At 38.6% G+C, this 21,801-nt stretch overlaps 2 protein-coding genes and 1 long non-coding RNA gene across 6 annotated transcripts; 2 read left to right on the top strand and 1 right to left on the bottom strand.

Annotated features, from left to right (window-relative positions):
• Positions 1–6,203: 6,203 nt before the first annotated feature.
• On the top strand, positions 6,204–8,458 carry odam (odontogenic, ameloblast associated; the record flags this gene model as incomplete). The annotated part of the gene is made up of 10 exons (XM_079649339.1): positions 6,204–6,325; positions 6,442–6,507; positions 6,590–6,625; positions 6,729–6,776; positions 6,890–7,135; positions 7,256–7,312; positions 7,400–7,522; positions 8,064–8,096; positions 8,200–8,283; positions 8,423–8,458. The coding sequence occupies exons 2-10, from the start codon at positions 6,448–6,450 to the stop codon at positions 8,456–8,458; spliced, it is 723 nt and encodes a 240-aa protein (XP_079505465.1). The 5' UTR covers positions 6,204–6,325; positions 6,442–6,447.
• A 219-nt stretch (positions 8,459–8,677) lies between these two features.
• Positions 8,678–15,364, bottom strand: LOC307041527 (uncharacterized protein). 4 transcript variants are annotated; one of them, XM_079684994.1, is made up of 15 exons: positions 15,250–15,364; positions 14,107–14,147; positions 12,170–12,273; positions 12,001–12,081; positions 10,527–10,643; positions 10,213–10,233; positions 10,093–10,113; positions 9,957–9,983; positions 9,811–9,837; positions 9,683–9,712; positions 9,559–9,588; positions 9,366–9,401; positions 9,247–9,282; positions 8,932–8,997; positions 8,678–8,827 (listed from the first exon to the last, which is right to left on the bottom strand). In XM_079684994.1, exons 3-14 carry the CDS (start codon positions 12,257–12,259, stop codon positions 8,944–8,946), a joined length of 570 nt encoding a protein of 189 aa, XP_079541120.1. In that variant the 5' UTR covers positions 12,260–12,273; positions 14,107–14,147; positions 15,250–15,364; the 3' UTR covers positions 8,678–8,827; positions 8,932–8,943. The 4 variants fall into 4 exon arrangements, 3 of the variants coding, with proteins under 3 accessions (XP_079541120.1, XP_079541122.1, XP_079541121.1); XM_079684996.1 differs by having other exon boundaries at positions 9,683–9,709; XR_013808773.1 differs by lacking the exon at positions 8,678–8,827 and having other exon boundaries at positions 8,931–8,997; positions 9,554–9,588.
• Positions 15,365–20,431: 5,067 nt separating this feature from the next.
• Positions 20,432–21,394, top strand: LOC307040528. The gene is made up of 2 exons (XR_013808529.1): positions 20,432–20,568; positions 21,122–21,394. It is a non-coding gene; the product is annotated as an uncharacterized lncRNA (long non-coding RNA).
• Positions 21,395–21,801: the final 407 nt, after the last annotated feature.

Raw genomic sequence — 21,801 nt, 5'->3', positions numbered from 1 at the left:
TTTAGGCAGTTTGTTCCAAATTGTTGAGGCATAATAACTAAAAGCTGCTTTTCCATGTTTATGGGTTATTCTCGGAACAGAGAGCAGACCTGACCCAGAAGACCTGAGACTCCTGGATGCTTCATAGTGATGGAGTAGGTCGTCTATATACCTCGGTCCTAAGCCATTTAGTGATTTAAAAACTAGCAGTAGTATTTTAAAATCAATTATTTGGCAGACTGGAAGCCAGTGTAATGATCTCAGAAGCGGAGTGATGTGATCCACTTTTCTAGTGTCAGTGAGAACTCGAGCAGCAGCGTTCTGAATCAGCTGCAGCTTTCTGATGGATTTTTTTGTCAGCCCTGTGAATACACTATTGCAGTAGTCGAGTCTACTGAAAATAAAAGAATGGATAGGTTTTTCTAAATCTTGTTGCGACATTAGTTTTTTAATCCTTGATATATTCTTCAGGTGGTAGTATGCAGACCTAATAACTGTTGTAATGTGACTGTTAAAATTCAGGTCTGAGTCCATCACTACACCCAGATTTCTTGCTTTGTGAGTTACCGACTGAAGCTCTGTGATTACTTTTAATCCGTCCTTCTTTGCTCCTAAAACAATGATCTCAGTTTTTTGTTTGTTCAATTGGAGAAAGTTCTGAGTCATCCAGTCAGTGATGTGCTCAATGCACTTGCTCAGTGTTCTAACCGGAGAGTAGTCTCCCGGTGTAATTTTAAAATAAATCTGGGTGTCGTCTGCATAGATGTGATAGCTTAGATCGCTCTTTTTAATAATTTCAGCCAGAGGTAGCATATAAATATTAAAAAGCAAAGGTCCTAAGATGGAGCCTTGAGGAACCCCGCATGACATATTTATCAGTGTTGATTTGTAATTGCCTATTGAGACAAAGTTTGTTCTGTTCTTCAAGTAGGAGCTAAACCAGTTTAGAGCTGTTGCTGAAACTCCCACCCAGTTTTCAAGACGGTCTAGCAATATGTTGTGGTCAACAGTATCAAAGGCAGCGCTGAGATCTAATACTAACACTGACATTCTGCCACTGTCTGTGTTCAAATGGATGTCATTTCCAGGCTGAAGACTTTTCTTTTTGCCGCTGCTTTTAATTGAAACTGAGCCGTTGTGTTTGGTTTTTGGTTAATGAACATTTGTGGTTAGTAACCCCAGGGAATCAGTGTCTGGAGACTCTGTCCTGGCTGGTTTTCTCTGTGTATACTGCTCGGGACGTATGTGCCATACAAGCATACACAGCTCATGTTCGGAGAAACCTTGGAAGGGCATCATTAAAGTGGAACTTCTGTGTGAACTATTCATATCTTAAACTGCACTTTAACTTTTTATTCATGTATTTTTTTCTTTTAATGTTTATTTTATTATCTTTTCTTTTTAATGACTGTTTTTAAATGCCTTTGTCTGAATGTCTTTCATTTTTGTAAAGCCCCTTGAATTGCCTTGTGTTGAAAGGGGCTATATAAATAAACTTGCCTTGCCTTGCCTTTGGAGGAGACATCATACTTGCAAGTATAAAGGTCTTTATTGCCTTAATATGAATATTGTGTTAATACTGTACGTTTGTTACCTAACTGATTATTCTCTCTAGACCACAGCTGATTTTAAAGCTGCGACGACAGACATGACTAGTATTTAATCATTGGATTTTATTAGAGATATTTGCACAGACATTAAAAAACACAGAAGTTGTTATTCTTAGCTGTGTTCCTGATGTCGCAATAATCCTCTGATAAACAGCATACTGTTTTCAGGGTATAGTTCTTAATTACATCAAGCATACATCAAGCATTTGTTCTAGTTTCTCAATAAAATCAGTTAAAGATGATGTCAGTTGTTTGCCTGCTGTGGCAATTACCCGCAACATTTTGATGGTTCATGGTGGATTTTGGTCAGTGGCTTTCAGAAACCCCGACACAATGAATCACTCTGTTATTGTTTGCGGTCACTCAGCTGTGTAGAGAACAATGTTAAATGGTTGAAGTGAATGGTGAAGTGACTTGAAAATAAGTAGCTCACTGTTACATTCTTTAAATCAAGCTTTGCAGAAAAAGCATATGTCATATCACAAGGTATACACACAGGTGACAAATATTGGTTGTCAACAAGTCAGTGTTCTCCTTTCTAATTGGTTCATAATAATCTCGGAGACTGATAAAAGGTGCTCTAAATTCAGAGAGCAACTATAGTCCTCCTTGGCACATAACATTTCAGAGGAATAAAAAGGTATGTATTGCACTCTTGAGATTTTCTAACAATGTGGTCCCAATGTGTAGGAACAATCCAACATGAAAATACAAAAGTATTCATGTTCCAACTAATATTTTACAAAAATATTGGTTTTTTATGAGTTTAATGCACCTATTCTGGTCTTTTTCTTACGTCTCAGACTGCAAAATGAGGCTTCTTCTCCTTACAACATTTATTGCAACCATCTGCTGTGTGAGTACAATCCATATATGTATCTATGTATCAATCTAACATACAAAGCAGTGCTTGTAACTGTCTGTTGTTTCTTTACAAAATGCAGGTCAATGCAGGCAAGGTAAGAAAAACGTATAATTTATGTGTCATTATTGCCATTCTCCAAAATAAGATTGTATTATTAAGAATGCACTTTCTCCCCCTCACACAGACACAGAAGTTGTTGGCAGCTATGCTTGGTATGAACCCTGGGATGATGGCTGGTATGAACGGAGGAATGGCAAACGGAGTGGTGAACCCTGGGATACTGGCTGGAGGCCTGAACCCTGGGATGATGGCAGGTATGAACCCTCGGATGATGGCAGGTATGAACCCTGGGATGATGGCAGGTATGAACCCTGGGATGATGGCAGGTATGAACCCTGGGATGTTGGCTGGAGGAATGGCAAACGGAGTGGTGTATCCCCGGTTAATGGCAGGAGGCCTGAACCCTGCCATGGTAGCTGGTGGAGGGGCAGGTTTCATCGGGCAGCCGCAGTTCGTCCAGGTGAGTCTTTCAAGCTTCCATTGATCATCTCAGTTCCACAGCAAAGAACATTACCAAATACAATTCAAAATTCATAAGAAGAGTCAGCGACTTAGATGTTATTTAAAATGCGTATTATATCCTTGCCTTAATCTGGGTATTAGTAGCTGACTGGAAAGATCTAAACTTGGTGTCAAAACAATAAAAAAGACAAATGTGACATTGTAACAAAAAAGGTTAATATATAATGCAAAACATGTCCAGTACATGCATGGTACAACAATACATTTGATAACAATTATTTGTTTCGTTTGATCTCTTACTGTAACTACACCACAAGTTGGCATTGGTGGAATTCAGAATTCATGTAATGCATTCAGCTAATGCATTACATGAATTGTGTTACAATATGACCATATTTACAAAATATCTGATCTGATCCATTTGGCAACACTTAAACACAAACACCCCAACATGAACAATCATATATTTCTCCCTCTCTTATAGTTTGTTCCACGAGTTCCTGCTTTTGCTGCTCCAGCCCCTATTGCCAATGTGTACGCTGTCCCTGCAGTCAATGGGGTTAGTGTTGCAAATACTGTAATTGTATAACAACACACTTGATATTGTTTCGGGCTTTATAGTACCACAAAAAACAACAACATTGATTTATGTCTTTCCTTACTGGCAGTTTCCCTTCATGGGAGTGCCTCAAGGGGCACAAATGAATCCTCCTCAGCAGCCTCAGATGGTAATCAATCTTGTTTTCATCTCATCACAACACACTTTATTACAGGTTACATGATTTGTTGATGACAATAAAAAAACCAATTGGATAACAAAACCTTGCTGCCTTTGTTTAGGGGGTCCCAGGTGGTGCCATGCAACAGCAGGTTCCCCTCCAGGCTGATCCATTCAGAAGATTCAGGGTAGTTACAAAATGAACTGTGCCTCTATGTGAATACTGATGAAAGCTGCTCTGTCTAACTGTTGTTTTTTCACTCTCCAGCGTCAGAATATGAAACAAGACAACACCTTGAAGGCCACTGTGGATACCCAGGTAATATTATGCAGTTTACAAGAAAAAGTAATAGATCTAGGTGGATAACATCATCAACACTCTCTGGTATCATTGCTTCTCTTTTTAGATGTTTCATTCATTCACTCTTTGTTCATTTCCTCAGATTCCAGCTCCCATTGAAGCTATTACAACCACTCCCTGTGAGGGGGGAGTTCGTCATGAAGATTATTAAGATGACAGTGATACATTTTAATCAGATATGCAAGAAGTATCAAAATTATAATAAAACTTGATTTGTATGATTTTGTCTCGACCAATGACAATGGAATCTGTTTGTCTTATTAATTATGACAATACTTTAGATTAACTTAATGATCTCAGTAAAAACAAGTGTGTGGCATGTTAACTGTGAAATAAAATAAACGATTCTTTAATCAAAGTTTGTGATGTTGAATCCACTGATTTCACTCCAATGTATTGACACATTCTCACCAATAAACAGGGATTATCGTTGCACCGTATAGTGGATCTTTGCTGCCATCTAAAGGATAATAAGTACTGAAACAAATGAAACAACAATTTCTCAAGAACCATGACTTCAATAAAGAAGATAGCTGAAGAATTTTGCTGACAAGAGAAAAATTAAATAATAATTGTTTTAACAAAGCCAATAATTAAATGGGCTTTTTTGGGTTTCATTGGTGCATTGGGGTTAATCAAAATATGGTGAGGAGTTACACACTACGAAGCTAATGCTGGAGTGAGCTATGGTGGTGCAACATAAAACATCTATCACATAAAGGCGTTGTTCTTGTAAGACATTTTGAGATGTCACAAATGGGAAAATCACACTGGAAAAAATGCTGCTCCAAAAACGAGTTGAAAAAATTATGAAAACAAGCTGTTTTCACTTGAAATAAGTAAATCTGCCAATAGAACAAGTACAAATTAGCTTGGTAAGATTTCTTGAAATAAGAAGGGATATTTAGATAAATCAGATCTTGTTATTAGCTGGGAAAACTTATTTTGAACTATATTTTACCAGAATCAGGAAATGTTGTGTTACAATATAAGCCGCAAATGCTCAAAAGTGTTCTGCTTTCTGATGTTAGTTGGTGATTTTCCAATAAATATGTGAAAAAATAGTTTTTAATCTGAGATACAACTCAAAATAAGATTATTTGACTTAACAAGATGATGCATTGTCTTAAAACAAGACCCGGTATCTCACTGCATTGTTACTTCTGAAGTTATTATGGCTTATAGCAAGTGTAAAAACATATTATGACTAGATATTAGAAAAATATACTTGGCAACATTTCGAGTTTTTGTAGTGCAGGTGTAAATCATTTTCATGACGCTTGAATAGAACACAGCCATTGTTAATGTTTTTAGTACCACCTGTGCTTTTGCTGCTGTAAAGCGTCATTTCAGCTCTAAAACTAAAAGAATGTAGGTCACAGGTTTGCAAACAGGGGCAAGTTTAAGTTAAAGTATAATATTAATTTTAGCCTGAAATAAGATACAACCAAGCACAGAAAAACAAACATATCCAAAGCACATGTGTGCATGGAAAACAGATTACAGTAAAAATATAGTCCCTGGCTTTTGAATTATCTATCAACGCTGTTTTAGAAAATAGCTACTGTGCCTTGTGAACTATGGAGATGTGAAAGTCGTACACCTGTTGTTGGATTCTAAAGATATTTGAATTCATATATTCATTGCTGTGTATCCTCAACATAAATTCCAACTCAGTCAATTATTATAACATATCATTTACCAATTAGATGGCAACATCAGTTGGTGCATGATAAACAACTTGTGACAAATGTCTGACAATAAGCTCCCAGCTCCTGTTTGCTTTTTTTTTCTCAAGCCCAAAAAATATGTCGGGTTTCAATGTCTGTAATTAAATCCTGAAGCACCACTCTTGTAAACTATGCACATAAACTTGACTCAAGAGAACATAAAGAAGTGTACTTTACTAAAACAGCCCTTTAAACCAAAGGTCATTGGCCTGTTAAAGCAAAACGTTCACCTATACGTTATAGGGTTCGTGGAAAACACATGACATTTTAAATTCAGATACTTCAGGGGTTTGTTAACAACTTGGCAGAGACCGTGTCATGGCGTTTAGAGACACAAATTACATCTAATAACATACTTACCTGCCCTGTGTTGTAAGTGTCTGAGTCGGAGGCCATGAGAAATGTCTGTCACTGACCACACATTGTCTGGAGGAGTGGGCAGGGGACTATATCAGCTCACATGAAGAATTTAAAAGGAATATCGACAGGGTGAGGAGAAAGGCAACAGAAAGAGAAACAGAACCAGAGAAACAACAGGAGGTAAGCTGATTTTGTAATGCTCATGTTTCTAGTGAAAGTTTTTTTTTGTCTTTGAGAAATGTATATTATGGATATGGATGTATTAAAGCATGCTTTGTGTTTTTTATGGACTGTAGGACATCATGAAGCTGCCGACTGCACTTGTGTTGATCTGTCTATTCAGGACTAGCTTTTCTCTACCAGTAAGTTGGATATCTTGCTAAAGTAAATATTTGTTGTCATCTAAAATGTCAGAGATAAAGAGTTATTTTTTGTGTTTTACAGTTTCAGATTGGAATTATTGCAAGCAACAGCAACGAGGTAGGCCTAAATATAGTTTTTTGTTTTTGTCTGTTAAATAAAGTTGAAATTGTTATACAGGAATAGTGGTATCAAGTTTAAAACAACCCTTTTGTGTGTTCAGATCCTACGACTGAATGGACTAACTCTTGCAACTCTGGGACAAACACAGGTACTGAAAACTGTTTTGCGATCCACTTACCACCTTGAGCTACAACACATGTCAGATGATAGAGTTTCAATTTGTGAATACAAGTAATACGATTTAAATCTTCTATTTTCCAGGGGTCTTCCATATTACCCCAGTATGTGTTCCAGCAGCAGCGGCCCGAGGTGCTGTTTCCACAGATGGTGAACTTTAACCCTCAATTAGCCAATCCCTTCGGGCCCCAGGGGCCTCAGCTGTTTTTCCCCAATCAGGGCAACCAACTCACGCCAATGATGTTCCCCAACGGCCAGCAAGAGCAGCTTGGACCTCCACAGGATCCCAACGCCCCTGAAGTTCCTCAGCAGGCCCAAAACCCTTTTCAGGTACAACCAAACAGCATGGACACACACGGATACTTTGTTTAAATACTCAGCATTATCGCTTCCCCTGCTGCTTCTCACAGTCATGTAGAGAAATTATTAACTTTTTAAAATTTCTTTTAGATGTTTCCACAATTTCAATACCCATCTTATGGATTTCCTCAGTTTCCCAGACAGCAGGTAGGAAAACGTTTTAACCTTTGTTCAAACCTAAACATCTTTATTTAGATGCTGACTTCAGACTTAAAGTGATTCCTTTATCCACAGGGCTACCCTTACTTTGTGCCTCCCTACGGCTATCCCCAGCAGAGGAACACTGTGTTGATGCAGCCCAACAACGGCCAGCAGCAGCTGGAGAGAGCCACACAGAGACCACAGCTCCCTCTGCAGGTGAGACACGCAACATGACATGAAATAATCCACCCTAACTGAATAGAGATTTGCTTTGTAGAGGGCAGTCTAGATGTCTTTATTTGATATCTTCTACACATTTACTGAATAAAGTAACACGAAGAACAGCTACTACTAAAACATTTTAAAACGTGATTGTGTAGCAACATCCTTTTGCCCCTTTAATTAAGGGTTTTGAAAAACCACTAAAGATAACATTTAATGATGATAACATAGCTGCAGATGCTGAGTCATCTGCGGTGACTCCGATGCAAAATCGACTGTCTGCCTTTTGACCACACGCTGCTGAAATCATGTTACCTCAGTCCCATTCCAGTGTTGAATAAGTAATTGTAACATCTGCACTGTTAAAAGATGCCTTATGCAGTTTGTATATTTCATGCTCAACACTATTATCTAGTTTCTTTGTTAATTTGTGAAATGTTGGTGTCTCACATTTGTGTATCTAATTTCAAAATTGTAATGACGTGTGTAGGAAAATACTTATTTGTATGTACTTTGCATATCTTCCCATTTTCAGCAGCCTTCCCAGCCTAAGGTGCAAACTGAAAAAGTGAGTACAACCTATTGATTTTTGTAAATATACTAATAAACCAAGGAGACAAATGTGCACCAGTCTAGACTAATTGCTGTGTTTTTATAATTTTCTACATCAGACATGGCCAATGGGGACAAAGAGAGAGTCTACTACGATCCCTCCTGATCCTCGTGGTGACACCTCCGGCCCAGGGATTGATGAGGTATAATTTCCAATGTTGATGCCTTTAAAGCTTATGTACTTTCATTTGTATGCATGCAAACAAAACATGATTTATGTAATTTGTCAATGTCAAAGCTTTGCAAGATTGAGAATTGTTTTGTTTTGTTATGTTTCTCCAGGGTAACTCCAACTTCCCCTTCCTTTTTGAGCCTTAGATGGGAAAAAACAACAATTCAATCATTCAAAATGCACTTCTGTGTTCGGCAATGCCCCTTATTTGTCTGCAATATGTAATGGGGTGTGCTTTCCCCCAAATGCAATTTATACTTTTTATACTACACTGAAACCATCTTGCTTGTTTCAGGAATTTGCTCCTCGCTTTCACAACATGTCGAATAAAGAACTTTGCTAAAGTAATTTGTTTAAGACTTTTATTGTAGTACACAGAAATTAGGATTTTACAGTACAGGTAACACAAATCATTTCTCAGAATATACTACAGGATAGAAAACCACAATCTTCTTTAATTAAAGTTGGTTGATCAAACTTAGTTGTTGTTGTTGTTGTTGTTGTTGTTTTTCTTCCTGAGGAAAGTGTGAGGGGATAAACATTGTCAGCATAAGTCACTGTGGAAGATTGATGTTCAGGTGATCAATTTGAAATATTATCTCTCCAGTAACACCTTCACCTTTTGAAGTTGTCAGAAATCTTCTTCTGGATTTTCATCCTCTCCAGCATATTCACCAAGGGTTATCTTGAAAAAAGAGTTCAAATTAAACAAACAACATCAATCACCATTTGCGGAAGTTTCTTTAAATGTGAGAACAGTTTTATTTGTTTTACTGGCTTATTTCCACAAAGTTCTGTGTTTCCCAGTTCAGTATAACAGTAATTATATGATTGGGACATTAACTGGTGATTTAATTGGAGTTTTGCATCACCATGTTTTAACATGACATAATATATAGAAATCAATTTGTATATCAATCTTGTCTGTACTTACAGGTTTCAAAGCCCCAAACTCAATGGAGACCATGTTCTTTGAATGGAAAAAGAGAAATTATGATTGAAATATGTATTATATTAAATATATTAGATATATAGTGAATATCAGGAATTTACCGGCTCCGTGGCATTGTAGATTAGCTTCACATATTGCTGAAAAGACAAACATATATCACAATGCAGAATACAGAAAAGGGAAACATTTATTAAAAAACATTTAATATCAAATCAAGCTAAATTCTGGAGTGTAAGTGTAAACAATGTAGAATATAAAAAAAAAAAACTAGAATTAGAGTTCAACAAACCATACCCCACTCTGTGGAGGCCTGTGTCTTCCTCCCTATACAAGAAGTAACGATAAAAATCACATTCTCTCTATGTCTGAGCTTTGATAATGCAACCATTGCTAAAAAGAGTTAAATAATCATTTATACCCGATGATGGTGAGGTCCTCTTCTACCCTGCTAGGAATGGAGTGTCATTCATTAGAATGTAATGATAATACAACAAATAAATAAATAATTATTTAACCACACACAAAATTGATTCTTCAGAAAAATACCTTCGGTGCCAGAAATATGTTCTCCCCCTGTAGGAGTTTCACACAAAATGTCAGGGAAATATTAACATTTCATAAGATAGTGTGATTTACAACATACAGTGAGTGGGTTTCATATTTTAAGTTAACTATCTAATAAAAATGTTTACCTCCTTCAGTGAGACATCGGTGGTGCTCTATGAACGAAACGCATACAAAAAGTAAATATCTGGTCTTTCATGTCAAACATACAGTGTACTGTAAAGTACTAAACATTAAAAAAAAAAAGTCAAGTCATACTCTTACCTGAAATGTCACGTTGTCAACCTTAAAATGAATTAGAATTAAAAAAAATCTGAGTTTTTGCCAAACGCTCTAGTAAATTGTTAAGTGTGATACAATGATATCACATGACAGAAAGCCTACCTTGAATGAAGGGGAAAACACCTAAAACCAGAAAGAAATCATCGTAATTAATTATTGTGACTCAAGACCAAACCAATGTTCAAGTTTAATAGTAAGCTACTTTCAAAGTCAGACATCCAATACTGATTCAGAATAAAAGACATACTGTAAGCAACTAACATAAAATATAAATGATTTATCCAAATACAAAAGAACAGTAATAGAGGGAGTATGGGACGTATGAACTAAAGACTTTAATGAAGTAGAGACTTAAATAATTACACTTTGTATTACTTTTCCATTTGAGTACAGCTACAGTGTCTTTGTGAGCTTACCACTTCAACAGGTTTCCTCCTGTTGGGCCTGTGGCCTCTTGAAGGTCCTCTGTGTCCCCTATGCCTGCCGAACCTGTGATGAGGGACTCCAGAGACATCGGACATGAAACCAGGAGCCTGTGACGAGGAGAGATACAATGCTGAGTACAGATAACAGCACAAGGAAAAGGTAAAGTATGGCATGTTGCAATAGGTTTTGATAACCACTATGGTAATGTCTAAGCAAAATATAGAATATAGAAGTTGTTATTTTTTTAGGTAGTCTTTTTAATTGTAGGGACTTGTCCATATTTAGTGAAATAGGTCAGATGTAAGGTCAACTCTTGTTCAGATAATTACACTAAACGAATCAAAAATATAGGCTAGTTATTACCTTTAGAGCACTTTATTACAGTAGGAGATCTCCTTTGCTCGCAACTGAATTATTTTAGCCCACTCCATGTCTTCGTTTTTTTACAGTTGAATATCCTGTACCCAGTTTATTAGCTGTAAGCATAATTCTTATTTTTTATTTCCAAAACAAACAGAAATGTAAAAACAACAATTTGTGGTTTTTCGAGAGGGTGGATGGTGTAACATTGATTGATTAATCACAGGTTGTCTGCACAGTATGCTGGTTGCCAAATAACTTCATTGTGACACCATGACTCTAGAAAGCCTCAACGTGTGTTTAAATGGTAACAGAGCATAAATTCCCGCGAAACCAAAAAACATTCAGATAATTTTTTTGTAGACCAACAAAACTGAACAAACTATAACAACTATAAGATTATTCCCAACATTTTCAAATATCCCTTGAAGGAGACAAACAAGCTGAATTATAGATACCACTAACTTCCCCAGATGATTATTAAGATTAAGGTTAACATTTTCTATATTACAGATTTCTTGAAATGATATGTTTAAATATGCAAATATGACAATATATTTTTTGCTATGAGTTCTTTTAATTATTTTTAAAAGAGAAATATGAACATTAGAATAAGCAAGGTTCAACATTTGTATTTCATTTTGTTGACATATTAGGGTCAATTTTTTTTTGAACAACAGTCATTTTGTTATCAGTCAGTTGTTTGTCATGTATCTAGGTATAATACAGTTGTTTGTATAAATCAGGCTATGAATACAATATAAAGAAGCCCCTCTGTAAAAACCTTCAGGAAATAGATATGAATGAATGAAATATATTATATTTTATTTGATGTATAAACACTAAGTTCCACTGAACTGGAGAGTACTACAATGACTAATTTGAAGGTAACATCCCTTAAAAATATATATTTTAAAATAACATATGTACATATACTTACTAAAAAATATTACAGGTTGAATAAAGCAAGAGTAATTAACTAAAATATATCATGTAAATTCCCGAGTTTAGTGGAACAAGAGATGAGATCGGAATAACTGATTATCTGCAACCAACATTGCATCAAAATGAAATAATAAGTATAGCGTTTGAAACAACACATACCCATGATGGCCGTCCAGATTCTTCACCTGACCCGCATCCATCTTCAGGGGCTTGGGTCACCAATAGCTCATCGTCACCTCGCTAAACACATACATTAAAAACATGAATATTTGCAGAGGGTAAAAGCACTTCTGGACCCGCGTGTCTCTTAATATTTTTACTCTGTTACCTTAGAGTCTGCACCCAGCCTGCGTCCACCTGCAGGCGGCTGAGCAGCTACTGCTGCCAAAAGTAAAGCTACAATACACAAGAGCTGCATGGCTTTTCAAGAACCTGGAAGAAATATAGAATTTAAATTCAACTTTGGCCCCTTTACACCCATAAAACAGACATGTAACATAGCTGAACACTTACCGTATAGCATCTACTGTAAGAAGTATGTGTGTGGGCCCTCATGCATTGATACTTATATCAGACATCAGATATTGAGACACACCAAACATTTCTCAAAGCAACACATCTTAGTCACAATCACCCAATCATGTGCAAAACAGCAATTACCTCACAAATAGATGCTAATGTCTTCCTTATTGACTTTGATCCCTGTTCTTTGCAACATTATACAAAAAAACAACATTGGTGTCAGATATCTATAATTAATCATATATACAGAAAATCTCTTTAGATATTTTTTTGTATCAGTTTTCTTTTCAAACTTTTTGGGGAAATTGAGGGGAAAATGTTATTTAATTTCCTAGACCAAATAGATGCATAATGAAATGCTTTCATCATTGGGTGGCGGCCGCTTCCTGTCTAAGCCTTTAAGTCACCTTATTTGTAATCATAAGACCAGGTATTATGATGTCTGTATTTTTGTTGCTAAAAGTAAAGGGTTGAGAATAAGGAGAAGGAATAGTTCGTACATAATGGTGGTAAGAAACACATTTTTCTGACTATATTAAATTGATATAATGATTACCATTTGAGAAAAATCCAACGGACTATCATTTCTGATACAATCTAGGAAATGAATTCTGCCTATGATCCGAGGGTGGTTTCCATCTCTGATGATTAGCCACACACCTTGACATTTTGAGGTGGAATATTTCCTAAACTTGTTTGTAATTTCACAACCTCGCTGTTTGCTAATGAGATGACATGCGCTTCTGTACCTGTTTATAAGCAAAGCTCAACACTCAGAGAAACTCAAAAACCTCCTTGACTCTCTACGAGACAATCTTCTGAAGTTGTGAAGAATTGAAGGTAATTATATATTTTCTTTCTATACTTCTAAGTGGGAATTTGCTCATATTTTAGAAAACCTGCATCACTCTTTATTTCTTCCTTCTAACAGAGAGATCACTGTAACCATGCTGAAGCTAGCTCTTGTTCTTGGATGCCTCCTGAGCCTGGCTCTGGCTCAGCCTGTAAGTGTAACATTTTCAAACTTAATATCAATACTTTTCTTCTTATACCGTGATAAAAGTATTAAAATTGCAAAAGTAAAATGAAGGCAGTATCATAATTGTGGCTTTCCCTACAGATGGACACCGAGCACAAAAGACTTGCTCGCTCAAGCTCTGGCTCTGACTCAAATTCAAATGAGGTGACTGCTTTCTCTATCCTCTACAGTTCAACATTCAAAACACTTGATTGTGAAATGATATACAATTCCCTAGCTACTCCTCTGTTTTCTATTTGACAATGACTCTCTGATTTTCTTGCAGAACAACAACAACAACAACAACAACAACAACAACAACAACAACCAGCAGGCCATTAACGCCCAGTTGATTCAGATTATCCTGCAGCTGTTAAACCGGCTAGCGACCACTGCAGCTACAACTACAGCTGCTCCTACTACAACTACTGCTGCTCCTACTACCACAGTGGTCACTACCCCTCCGATAGGGATCACTATTTGATAAGAACACTGAGTTGGATGGAAAACCATGTCATTTGTTGTGTAAATGTGTGATGAAAATGTTTGTTTACACAATTTTCCTACTTCATTGAATTGTATTTATTCTCTGTAGTTTCTACAAAATAAACTTCAATGTAAACAATATACCAGACATATTTGCTTTTCTTAAAACATAATGTGTATGATTAACTGTGTATTTGTGTATCATAAACATAATTATAGATAGATAGATAGTTACTCACAGTTTTTTGGGGAGATGGAAGCTGTGGAGGACCTCAGGGATCTTTCAGCAACATAAAATGAAAGAAGATTGTGTTGTTTAAAGCGCCATAAACACAGTTATAACACCTTCACTGTTTTCACCTCTGAGTATCTGTCTGACCCAGTTGGCCAGCTAATTGGATGACTGAGGATTATAAAAGGTGGACCTGCTGACGGAGGACCATTGCAAACGCTTGGTGACTTCCATTTAAATCATAAAAGAAAGTCATTAGAGGAATCATTGAGTATAGGTAGGCCTAGCTGCAAATATATATACATATTTTAAAATTCTATATAATATACATCTTTCAAAATTCACAAACAGTTTGGTTACATGGTTATATACCATTGTAAAAACATTTCAACTTAAATGTAAGTCCTATCATCAAATCAAAAATACCTGTGAATTTAACTTAACATGATACATTACTCATTTACAGAACTGCACAAACTCCTTTTTGGGACTCTGAATGGCTCTTTTCATATAAGAGTACATTGATGAGCTTTGTGAAGACAGATAACACACATTTCGTAAATTGTATATGGACAACATTTGTTATATATGGTCATATTTTATGAAGTTAATTTGATGCCAATGTTTGATGTAAGTAGAATGATAAGGACAATATCATACAATTTAACAAGAGACAAAAACAACAGAGCTGATGTTGAAAACAGTGATTTAAAGGTCCCATGTCATGGCCATTAATACTGATCATAATTCCATTGTTGAGGTCTACTAGAATAGATTTCCATTGTTCAATGTTCCAAAATCACATTGGTTTCTCATACAGCACCTCTGTATGTGTATTCACTCTCTGTCCTAAGCGGCTTGTTGGAGCTCCTGCCCCCCCCCTATGAGCCCACTGTGCTCTGATTGGTCAGCTCGCACACTATGTTCTGATGGGTTCACCACCGTTACAGCGGAACATCAAATCAAATCAAGTTTTATTTATATAGCACATTTAGAAACGATTTTTGGTCTAGCCAAAGTGCTGTACATATAATAAAAATACTGCAAAAGAGCTGTGCCTTTTACTGTTTCCTTCACTGCGTTTCCGTTCATTAGAACAGCTGAATAGAGATCGAGGCTGCTACGTTTAACCACATACACCTATACATACATCAAACTGCACGATTATTCCCCCTCGTTTTATGAAGGAGGTCCTGTCACCGGGGCGCATGATGTGTGTGTGTCAAGCGGCAAACTCTGTGGAAGAGCCGGGACGCCAATACGGAAGTGGCACACACTGCAGTTCATATATTGGCCGATAGGGACTGACTGCAGAAAGGAGCAATTTCCATTTCCCCATGTTAAAATGGCCAACTTTACAGCAGAAAAAAACATGTTTCTACCCATGGATGCAATAAATATTATTATGAATATATTTAGATTCCACCTTCATGATTATGGATCTGAGAGTGAATTGTTTTCTAACACAACCCTTTTATTTATATTAGGTCTTAAAGTTGTTGCATAAATTAGGGCGTGGTCACATTGAGTGACGGCTCTGTGAAGTGACTGCTGCTGCTAGCTTCTTGTCTCTCTGCTAGCTGCTCCGTGAAGCTACAGGCACTCTGCCTGTTCAGCTCATCCAGGGAACACAACTTTCCCCCGGCCGTGTTTGTTTGTTCTTCATGCTTATATATCGGACTATTGTGACTCGCTCTGCGGTTGAAACAGACGGTGCATGAATGCGGATTTGCGATAAGTGAAATTTGAGTGCTTTATTTATGTGTTAATGATTTTAATCAGTTACGTAATTAATGTTAAGGGTTAGCGTGTAAGCGAGTGGTAGCTACATCGGTGCTAACGATGCTAATAGTAGCCTCCAAGTTAAAATCATAAACTGTATATATAAAGGTTAAAACGAAATAGAGAAGTGTTAAGCGTTAAGTGGGATAATACTGTACAACAAACGGCTTCTGTTTGAGGTTGATAAAATAAGGTCATCCTTGTAACTTAGAGAGATGATTATTATGTAGGTAGGAACTGTATGCAGCACTAAAGTTAATTTAAATTGGCTATGCTCAAGTATGTAGACGAGCTAATGTCGAAGTAGTGTATGTGAAATCAACCTCACAATAAGATGTGTGTTGTTGACAGAGTCACATGTATAGCAATAAACTGGTCATGACGACGAGGTATTCTTTAGCCTTAACTGGCGTGGTTTATTTTCATATGTGCATTGCACCACTTGACCTGCTCTCCATGAGAGCTAGAGAGAGAGAGAGAGAGAGAAGGGGAGGGAACAATCCCTTATATCTGATAACTGACGTCAGCTACAATAGCTGCGCCTCCTTACGCCTATAGCGCCCTCTTACTGTGGAATAGTTATAGTGCAGTTACATGCAGACATATTAATACTTACACTTAACACTCCCACTTATGAATGACGTGTATACTGTACAACTTTTCCAAGAAAAATAACAGTTCAAAACATCAAAAGAACATGGCAGTCAATATTACATAGTAGGCAATATTTTACACACCGAAGATGACCCCTGCACATTTTTTCAATTTCAGTTTGGAGACAGGCTTGGTTATAGCGTCTGCAACCATGTCATCTGTAGGACAGTAAACCAGTGTCATCTTTCCTTCTCTGATGACAGATCTAATGAAGTGATATTCAATTAGACATGTATGAAGCATCTCGTTCCAATTTCGCCCAGACTGTTTCAGGCCGTAAATGGATTTTTCTAGCTTGCACACTAGCTTCTCTCCTTTCTTCTCGTAACCTTCAGGTTGTTCCATATATATGTCCCTATCAATGGGTGCGTGCAGGTAGGCTGTCTTCACATCCATCTGGTGTAAAATCAAGTCGTCTTCGGCTGCCTTCTGCATAACTACTCGTACACTGGTCAGATTAGCTGTAGGGGAGAATGTCTCACCGTAGTCTATTCCTTCCCTCTGACTGTAGCCTTTAGCTACAAACCCGGCCTTGTACCTGTCGTGCCCTTCAATACCCTCCTTGATTGAGTACACCCACTTGCCTCCCACTGTCTGTCTACCCTCGGGTAATTTTGTTAGAGTAAAAGTATGATTGTCCTCCAGGGACCTCATCTCCTCATCCATCGCTCTCTCCCATTTTCCTGATTCAGGGGATATCATGGCCTCTTTAAAGGTCTGAGGTACACCACTCACTACTCTGTAGCAGTAATCTATGCTGGTAAGTGTACTGGCATCCTCGTCACTTTCTCTCTGGGCATAGTCTTTCAGATACTTTGGGGGTTTATGTTCCCGGGGGGGATATCTCCCACTGCATGAGGCACGTGACGTCACCCTAGGGTGCTTCTCGCCATCATCCTCCGGTGGCTGTTGATCGTCTGTCTGCATGTCTGTGCTCAGTACACTAGGCTGTGTCGTCTCTCTTTTCTCACACCCTACTATGGAGTCCAGCTCTGGCTCCTGTGTCTGTGTCTCATTCTCACATGTTGTCTTTGTGACAAACTTTACTAACCTGTGCTTTTGCACTTTCCCCTTACCGGGATAATAGACTAGAAAAGTGGGGCTGCCTTTGTCATGCCCTACAAAAAGTCCTTTCTCACACCTGGACTCGAGTTTCCCTCTGTCCTGTTGGTAAGCATAACACACTGACCCAAACTTGTGCATCCTGGCTAGATCACACCTTTTTCCTGTCAGTGCTGTATATGGGGTGGTGCCCGTGTGCTTGTTAAAACAAGCTGCTTCTTGGACCGCATAATGCCATAGACTCTTAGGTAAGTTACCGTCTATTAGCTTACACCTAGCCATTTCGAAAAGAGTGCGCCCTTCCCTCTCAGCTATCCCGTTCTGGTGCGGGGAGTAAGGACAGGACGTTTCGTGTCTGATCTTGTTCCTTCTCAGCAGTGACTGAAACTCTCTATTTGTAAACTCTGTTCCGTTGTCGGACCTCAGGCATTTTACGCTGCCATACGGAGCTACATCTGCAAGGAATTTCTCCGTGGCCTGAAGTGCGTCACTCATTGCTTTGAGAAAGTAAACAAACACTGCTCCTGTACACACATCTGTGAAAGACTGCATATATTTAAAGCCACCTATGGACTCATTAGTTACTGGACCGGCTAGATCTGTGTTAACTAGCTCAAGTGGTGTCTTTACTTTTTCTGTGGGACCTCTGTTCCTTGTTTGAGTCAACTTTCCCTTTATACACACATCACATTCTTTGTTAGTTCTATGCTTTTCACCGTTAATGTGCATGCCTACTGTTACCGCCTGCAGCTTCAGTATATCCTCGTAATTACAATGACCCATGATCTCATGCCATGTCTGAATATCATGACTGACATTACACACATCATTTTCATTACATTCTGTTTGTAGATAGTACATTCTCTTGTACACCTCAATGTTAAATCTCGTACCGTCAGGCTCAACAAGAACATCGTTACCTTCATTGAAGAACACCTTGGCACCATTTGCAGTAGCAGATTTGACAGAAAATAGTTCTTGGGGGAACGAGGGTATGTAGAGGGCGTTCTTCAACGTCACTGTACACCGGCGCCCCTCACTGTCTATGAGGCATACCTGTGCGTCTCCTCTCCCGTGCGCCAACCCGAAAGTGCGCTTCCCGTCTGCCAGCTCCATGCTGTATCTCTCCGGCTCGAAGTTGCTGTCAAAGTTCTTGAATCGGTTCCTGTCGTTGATAATGTGGGACGACGCACCTGTGTCCACGATCAGTCCCTTCCTTTTGGCCTGCTGCTGCTGCGCTGACCAGCTGGTGTATGCTGTCTGCGCCCCGAAGGTGAAGTCCTCTCTTCCCGCTGCTCTCCGGGCGTCGTCTCGACTCGCCTCACGTCCACCGCTGCCGCCATCTTGTCCACAGCCGCCATCTTGCACGCACGCGTACCGAGCACTCTTTTCGCGCTTCTTTCTACACACTCTGTCTGCGTGTCCCGAAGTTGTACAGAAACTACACCAAACAGTTTTTGTGCAATTATCTTTTCAGTGACCCTTTTCTCCACATCGCCAACACGCCATCTCCGTCGGGGGTCCGGTCTTTTTCTTTGGCGCTGCCCGGGCCTTCATTACCCTTTCTCCCGCCTCCTCGGCGACCGGGTCTGAGTCTTCTGAGGCCTCGTAGTTCCGCAACTTGGCCTTGAACTCCCCCAGCGACATGTCCGCTGAACCGTGCGTCACCAACAGTGTGAACGGTTTATACATCTCCGGTAGTCCCCTCATAACCATTGCCATCATTATTCCATCGCTCGGTGCTTCTCCTGCACTTTTGAGCGCCGTGATGATCTGCTCCGCCCTGATGACGTATTCAGTCACGGTCTCTGTGTTAGCTTACTTCAGCGCGGTCAATGTTATATACAGGGATACAATCCGGGGCCTACCTCTGCAGTGTTCTCTTCACACTTTTAGACTCTCTCGGCCTTTGTCCTTTGTGTCCCGGAATATCAGCCCCAAGCTCGTGTTGTCTAGGAGTGGTGCTAGCTCGCAGTATGCGTCAGCGTTCAGCTTAGTATCCAGGGAGTTATTTCTCCCGTGAGGCCCGTCAAAATTGTCTCTTTCAGCCCCACTCCTTGCATACAGCACAACATCCGCTCTTCCCAGAGCTTGTATTCTTCTGCCCTTCCGTCAAACGTGGGCCACTTGCTTCTGCCTCTTGTCGCCATCTTTTGATTGTAGCTTAGCTTAGCTGCCCGTTAGCTTAGCTTTAGCGTCCCGCGGTTTTCCCGCCGCTAAACTAGCCTAAACTTTTCAGCTAACTAGCTATCGTTATTTCGCTCTTCCGTGATCTGGGCCCATAACCTGTTGACAGTCACATGTATAGCAATAAACTGGTCATGACGACGAGGTATTCTTTAGCCTTAACTGGCGTGGTTTATTTTCGTATGTGCATTGCACCACTTGACCTGCTCTCCATGAGAGCTAGAGAGAGAGAGAGAGAAGGGGAGGGAACAATCCCTTATATCTGATAACTGACGTCAGCTACAATAGCTGCGCCTCCTTACGCCTATAGCGCCTTCTTACTGTGGAACAGTTATAGTGCATTTACATGCAGACATATTAATACTTACACTTAACAATGTGTGTATATTACAATTATTAATGTCATATTTCAAGATGATTACTTAGATATTACAATATGGTTGGTTGAGCTGGAGTTCATTATTGAGCTTACACGTTAACTCACAGTCATCTGAAAAACAAACCCAAACCTTGTTGTTTTTATGAATTGCATTACCAAATGGGTATCACATAAACAGTAAGCATTGGTAACACAACTTCCAAAGTTACAGTAGAATAAAAAGGACCCTGACTCGGACAATACACAATCCAACATGTTCAACAGAAGAGAATCAGTTATATTGTTTGTACACATGGTACTTTACATATATATCTGTTTGTTTAAGGTGTCCAGGTGATGCAGACAGGCTGGACCAGAGAGTGAGAGACAGCACTGGACTCCTCACAGCTGTGAACTTCAGCTCAGGTACAAATGCTCTTTTTTTTCCTACTGTAAAAAGAATCAAGAAAGTATTGGTTTAAATGAATGAAGTATTGACTTTAATACACTGATATACATTCCATTAAACAATACTAAATACTAGATCACCTACACACCAGTGAAGTTGAGGGTTTTTTCTGTGCAAAAAGTTACATTTAGATGTTAACAAGCAATGTGATTTTGTCAGCTTTCTAATTTAATGTATTGAAGGCAAAGATATTTAACACATAGTGAGAACTGCTACTATTTATCTCTCAATATTGTCTGTAAAAAACGTGGTAAAAGTTATTCTTTCAGTGAGACAACAGAGCAAGCTTCTACAGTTGCACTACTTTTTGATAAGTTAAATATTATTTTGATAATAACATATATTTAAATGTTGATGAACTTCATACTGTTCATTCATAATCTGATTGTCTTTGTAGCTCACTGTTGAAATAAATTTTTTTTTACAATTAAACACACAAACACACCGCTTTCATAAATAACACACTTGTTCTGCAATAATATGTTTTATGTTTCCTGTAATTTTTGTTAGGAAAGGATATGCCTGGAAGACATCTCCTCTTTCTCTGAGGGTGAAGAGGGACATCCAAGAGGAACATTAAAAGCTGATGTTATGAGATTTTAAGACCAGTACACTAAGAAACTACTTTTATTGTAAAAACAGTCAGCTGATCGAATGCACCTATTTCCACATCTACACTCCATCAGATGATTATTTCTATTTTCCTCGCTTTATGAGCTTCACATCACTTGTGCCTTGTACCGCAGAGTTTGCAACATCACAAATAAATGGGGCCAATCTTCAGTCAGATGTGGATGTGTAATTTAACATTTTCAGTAAGTATAATGGACGAAAGGAGTGCAAATACAAATACAATTTATTGAAATGTGAACCCAAAGTTAATCAAATGTTTTAAATAAAACGCACATATGGACAGAAGGTGTAAACCTATTACATTTATAAGTAAACACATGTAGTCAAATAAAGTGACAGACTAGGCCTGTGCAGTTGGTATCAGCTTTGCCCAGCATGGGCTCCTCCATCAGGCCTGGGCCTCCTCACAGAGGAAAGACCCTCAGTCCTCTCCAAACCAACAGACAGGACGTCCATTACACAGAGGTTTCTCCCTGAAGTCTCTGCAGCTTTCTGGACACCACGCTGTCTCAATCCGTCCACACTGAATATGAGAGGGGGAAAATGAAAATAACAAA

The sequence above is a fragment of the Notothenia rossii genome (genome assembly GCF_949606895.1).
Source record: "Notothenia rossii genome assembly, chromosome: 1".
NCBI lineage: Eukaryota > Metazoa > Chordata > Actinopteri > Perciformes > Nototheniidae > Notothenia > Notothenia rossii.
This window is presented reverse-complemented; position numbering and strand designations above follow the sequence as displayed.

Coding starts and splice junctions, on each gene's coding strand:
- LOC307041527 (XM_079684994.1), bottom strand. CDS start 12,259: ATGCAGCTCTTGTGTATTGTAGCTTTACTTTTGGCAGCAGTAGCTGCT. Junction 12,082..12,169: donor GGCTGGGTGCAGACTCTAAG/GTAACAGAGTAA, acceptor GTATGTGTTTAG/CGAGGTGACGATGAGCTATT. Junction 10,114..10,212: donor TGTTTTCCCCTTCATTCAAG/GTAGGCTTTCTG, acceptor ATTCATTTTAAG/GTTGACAACGTGACATTTCA.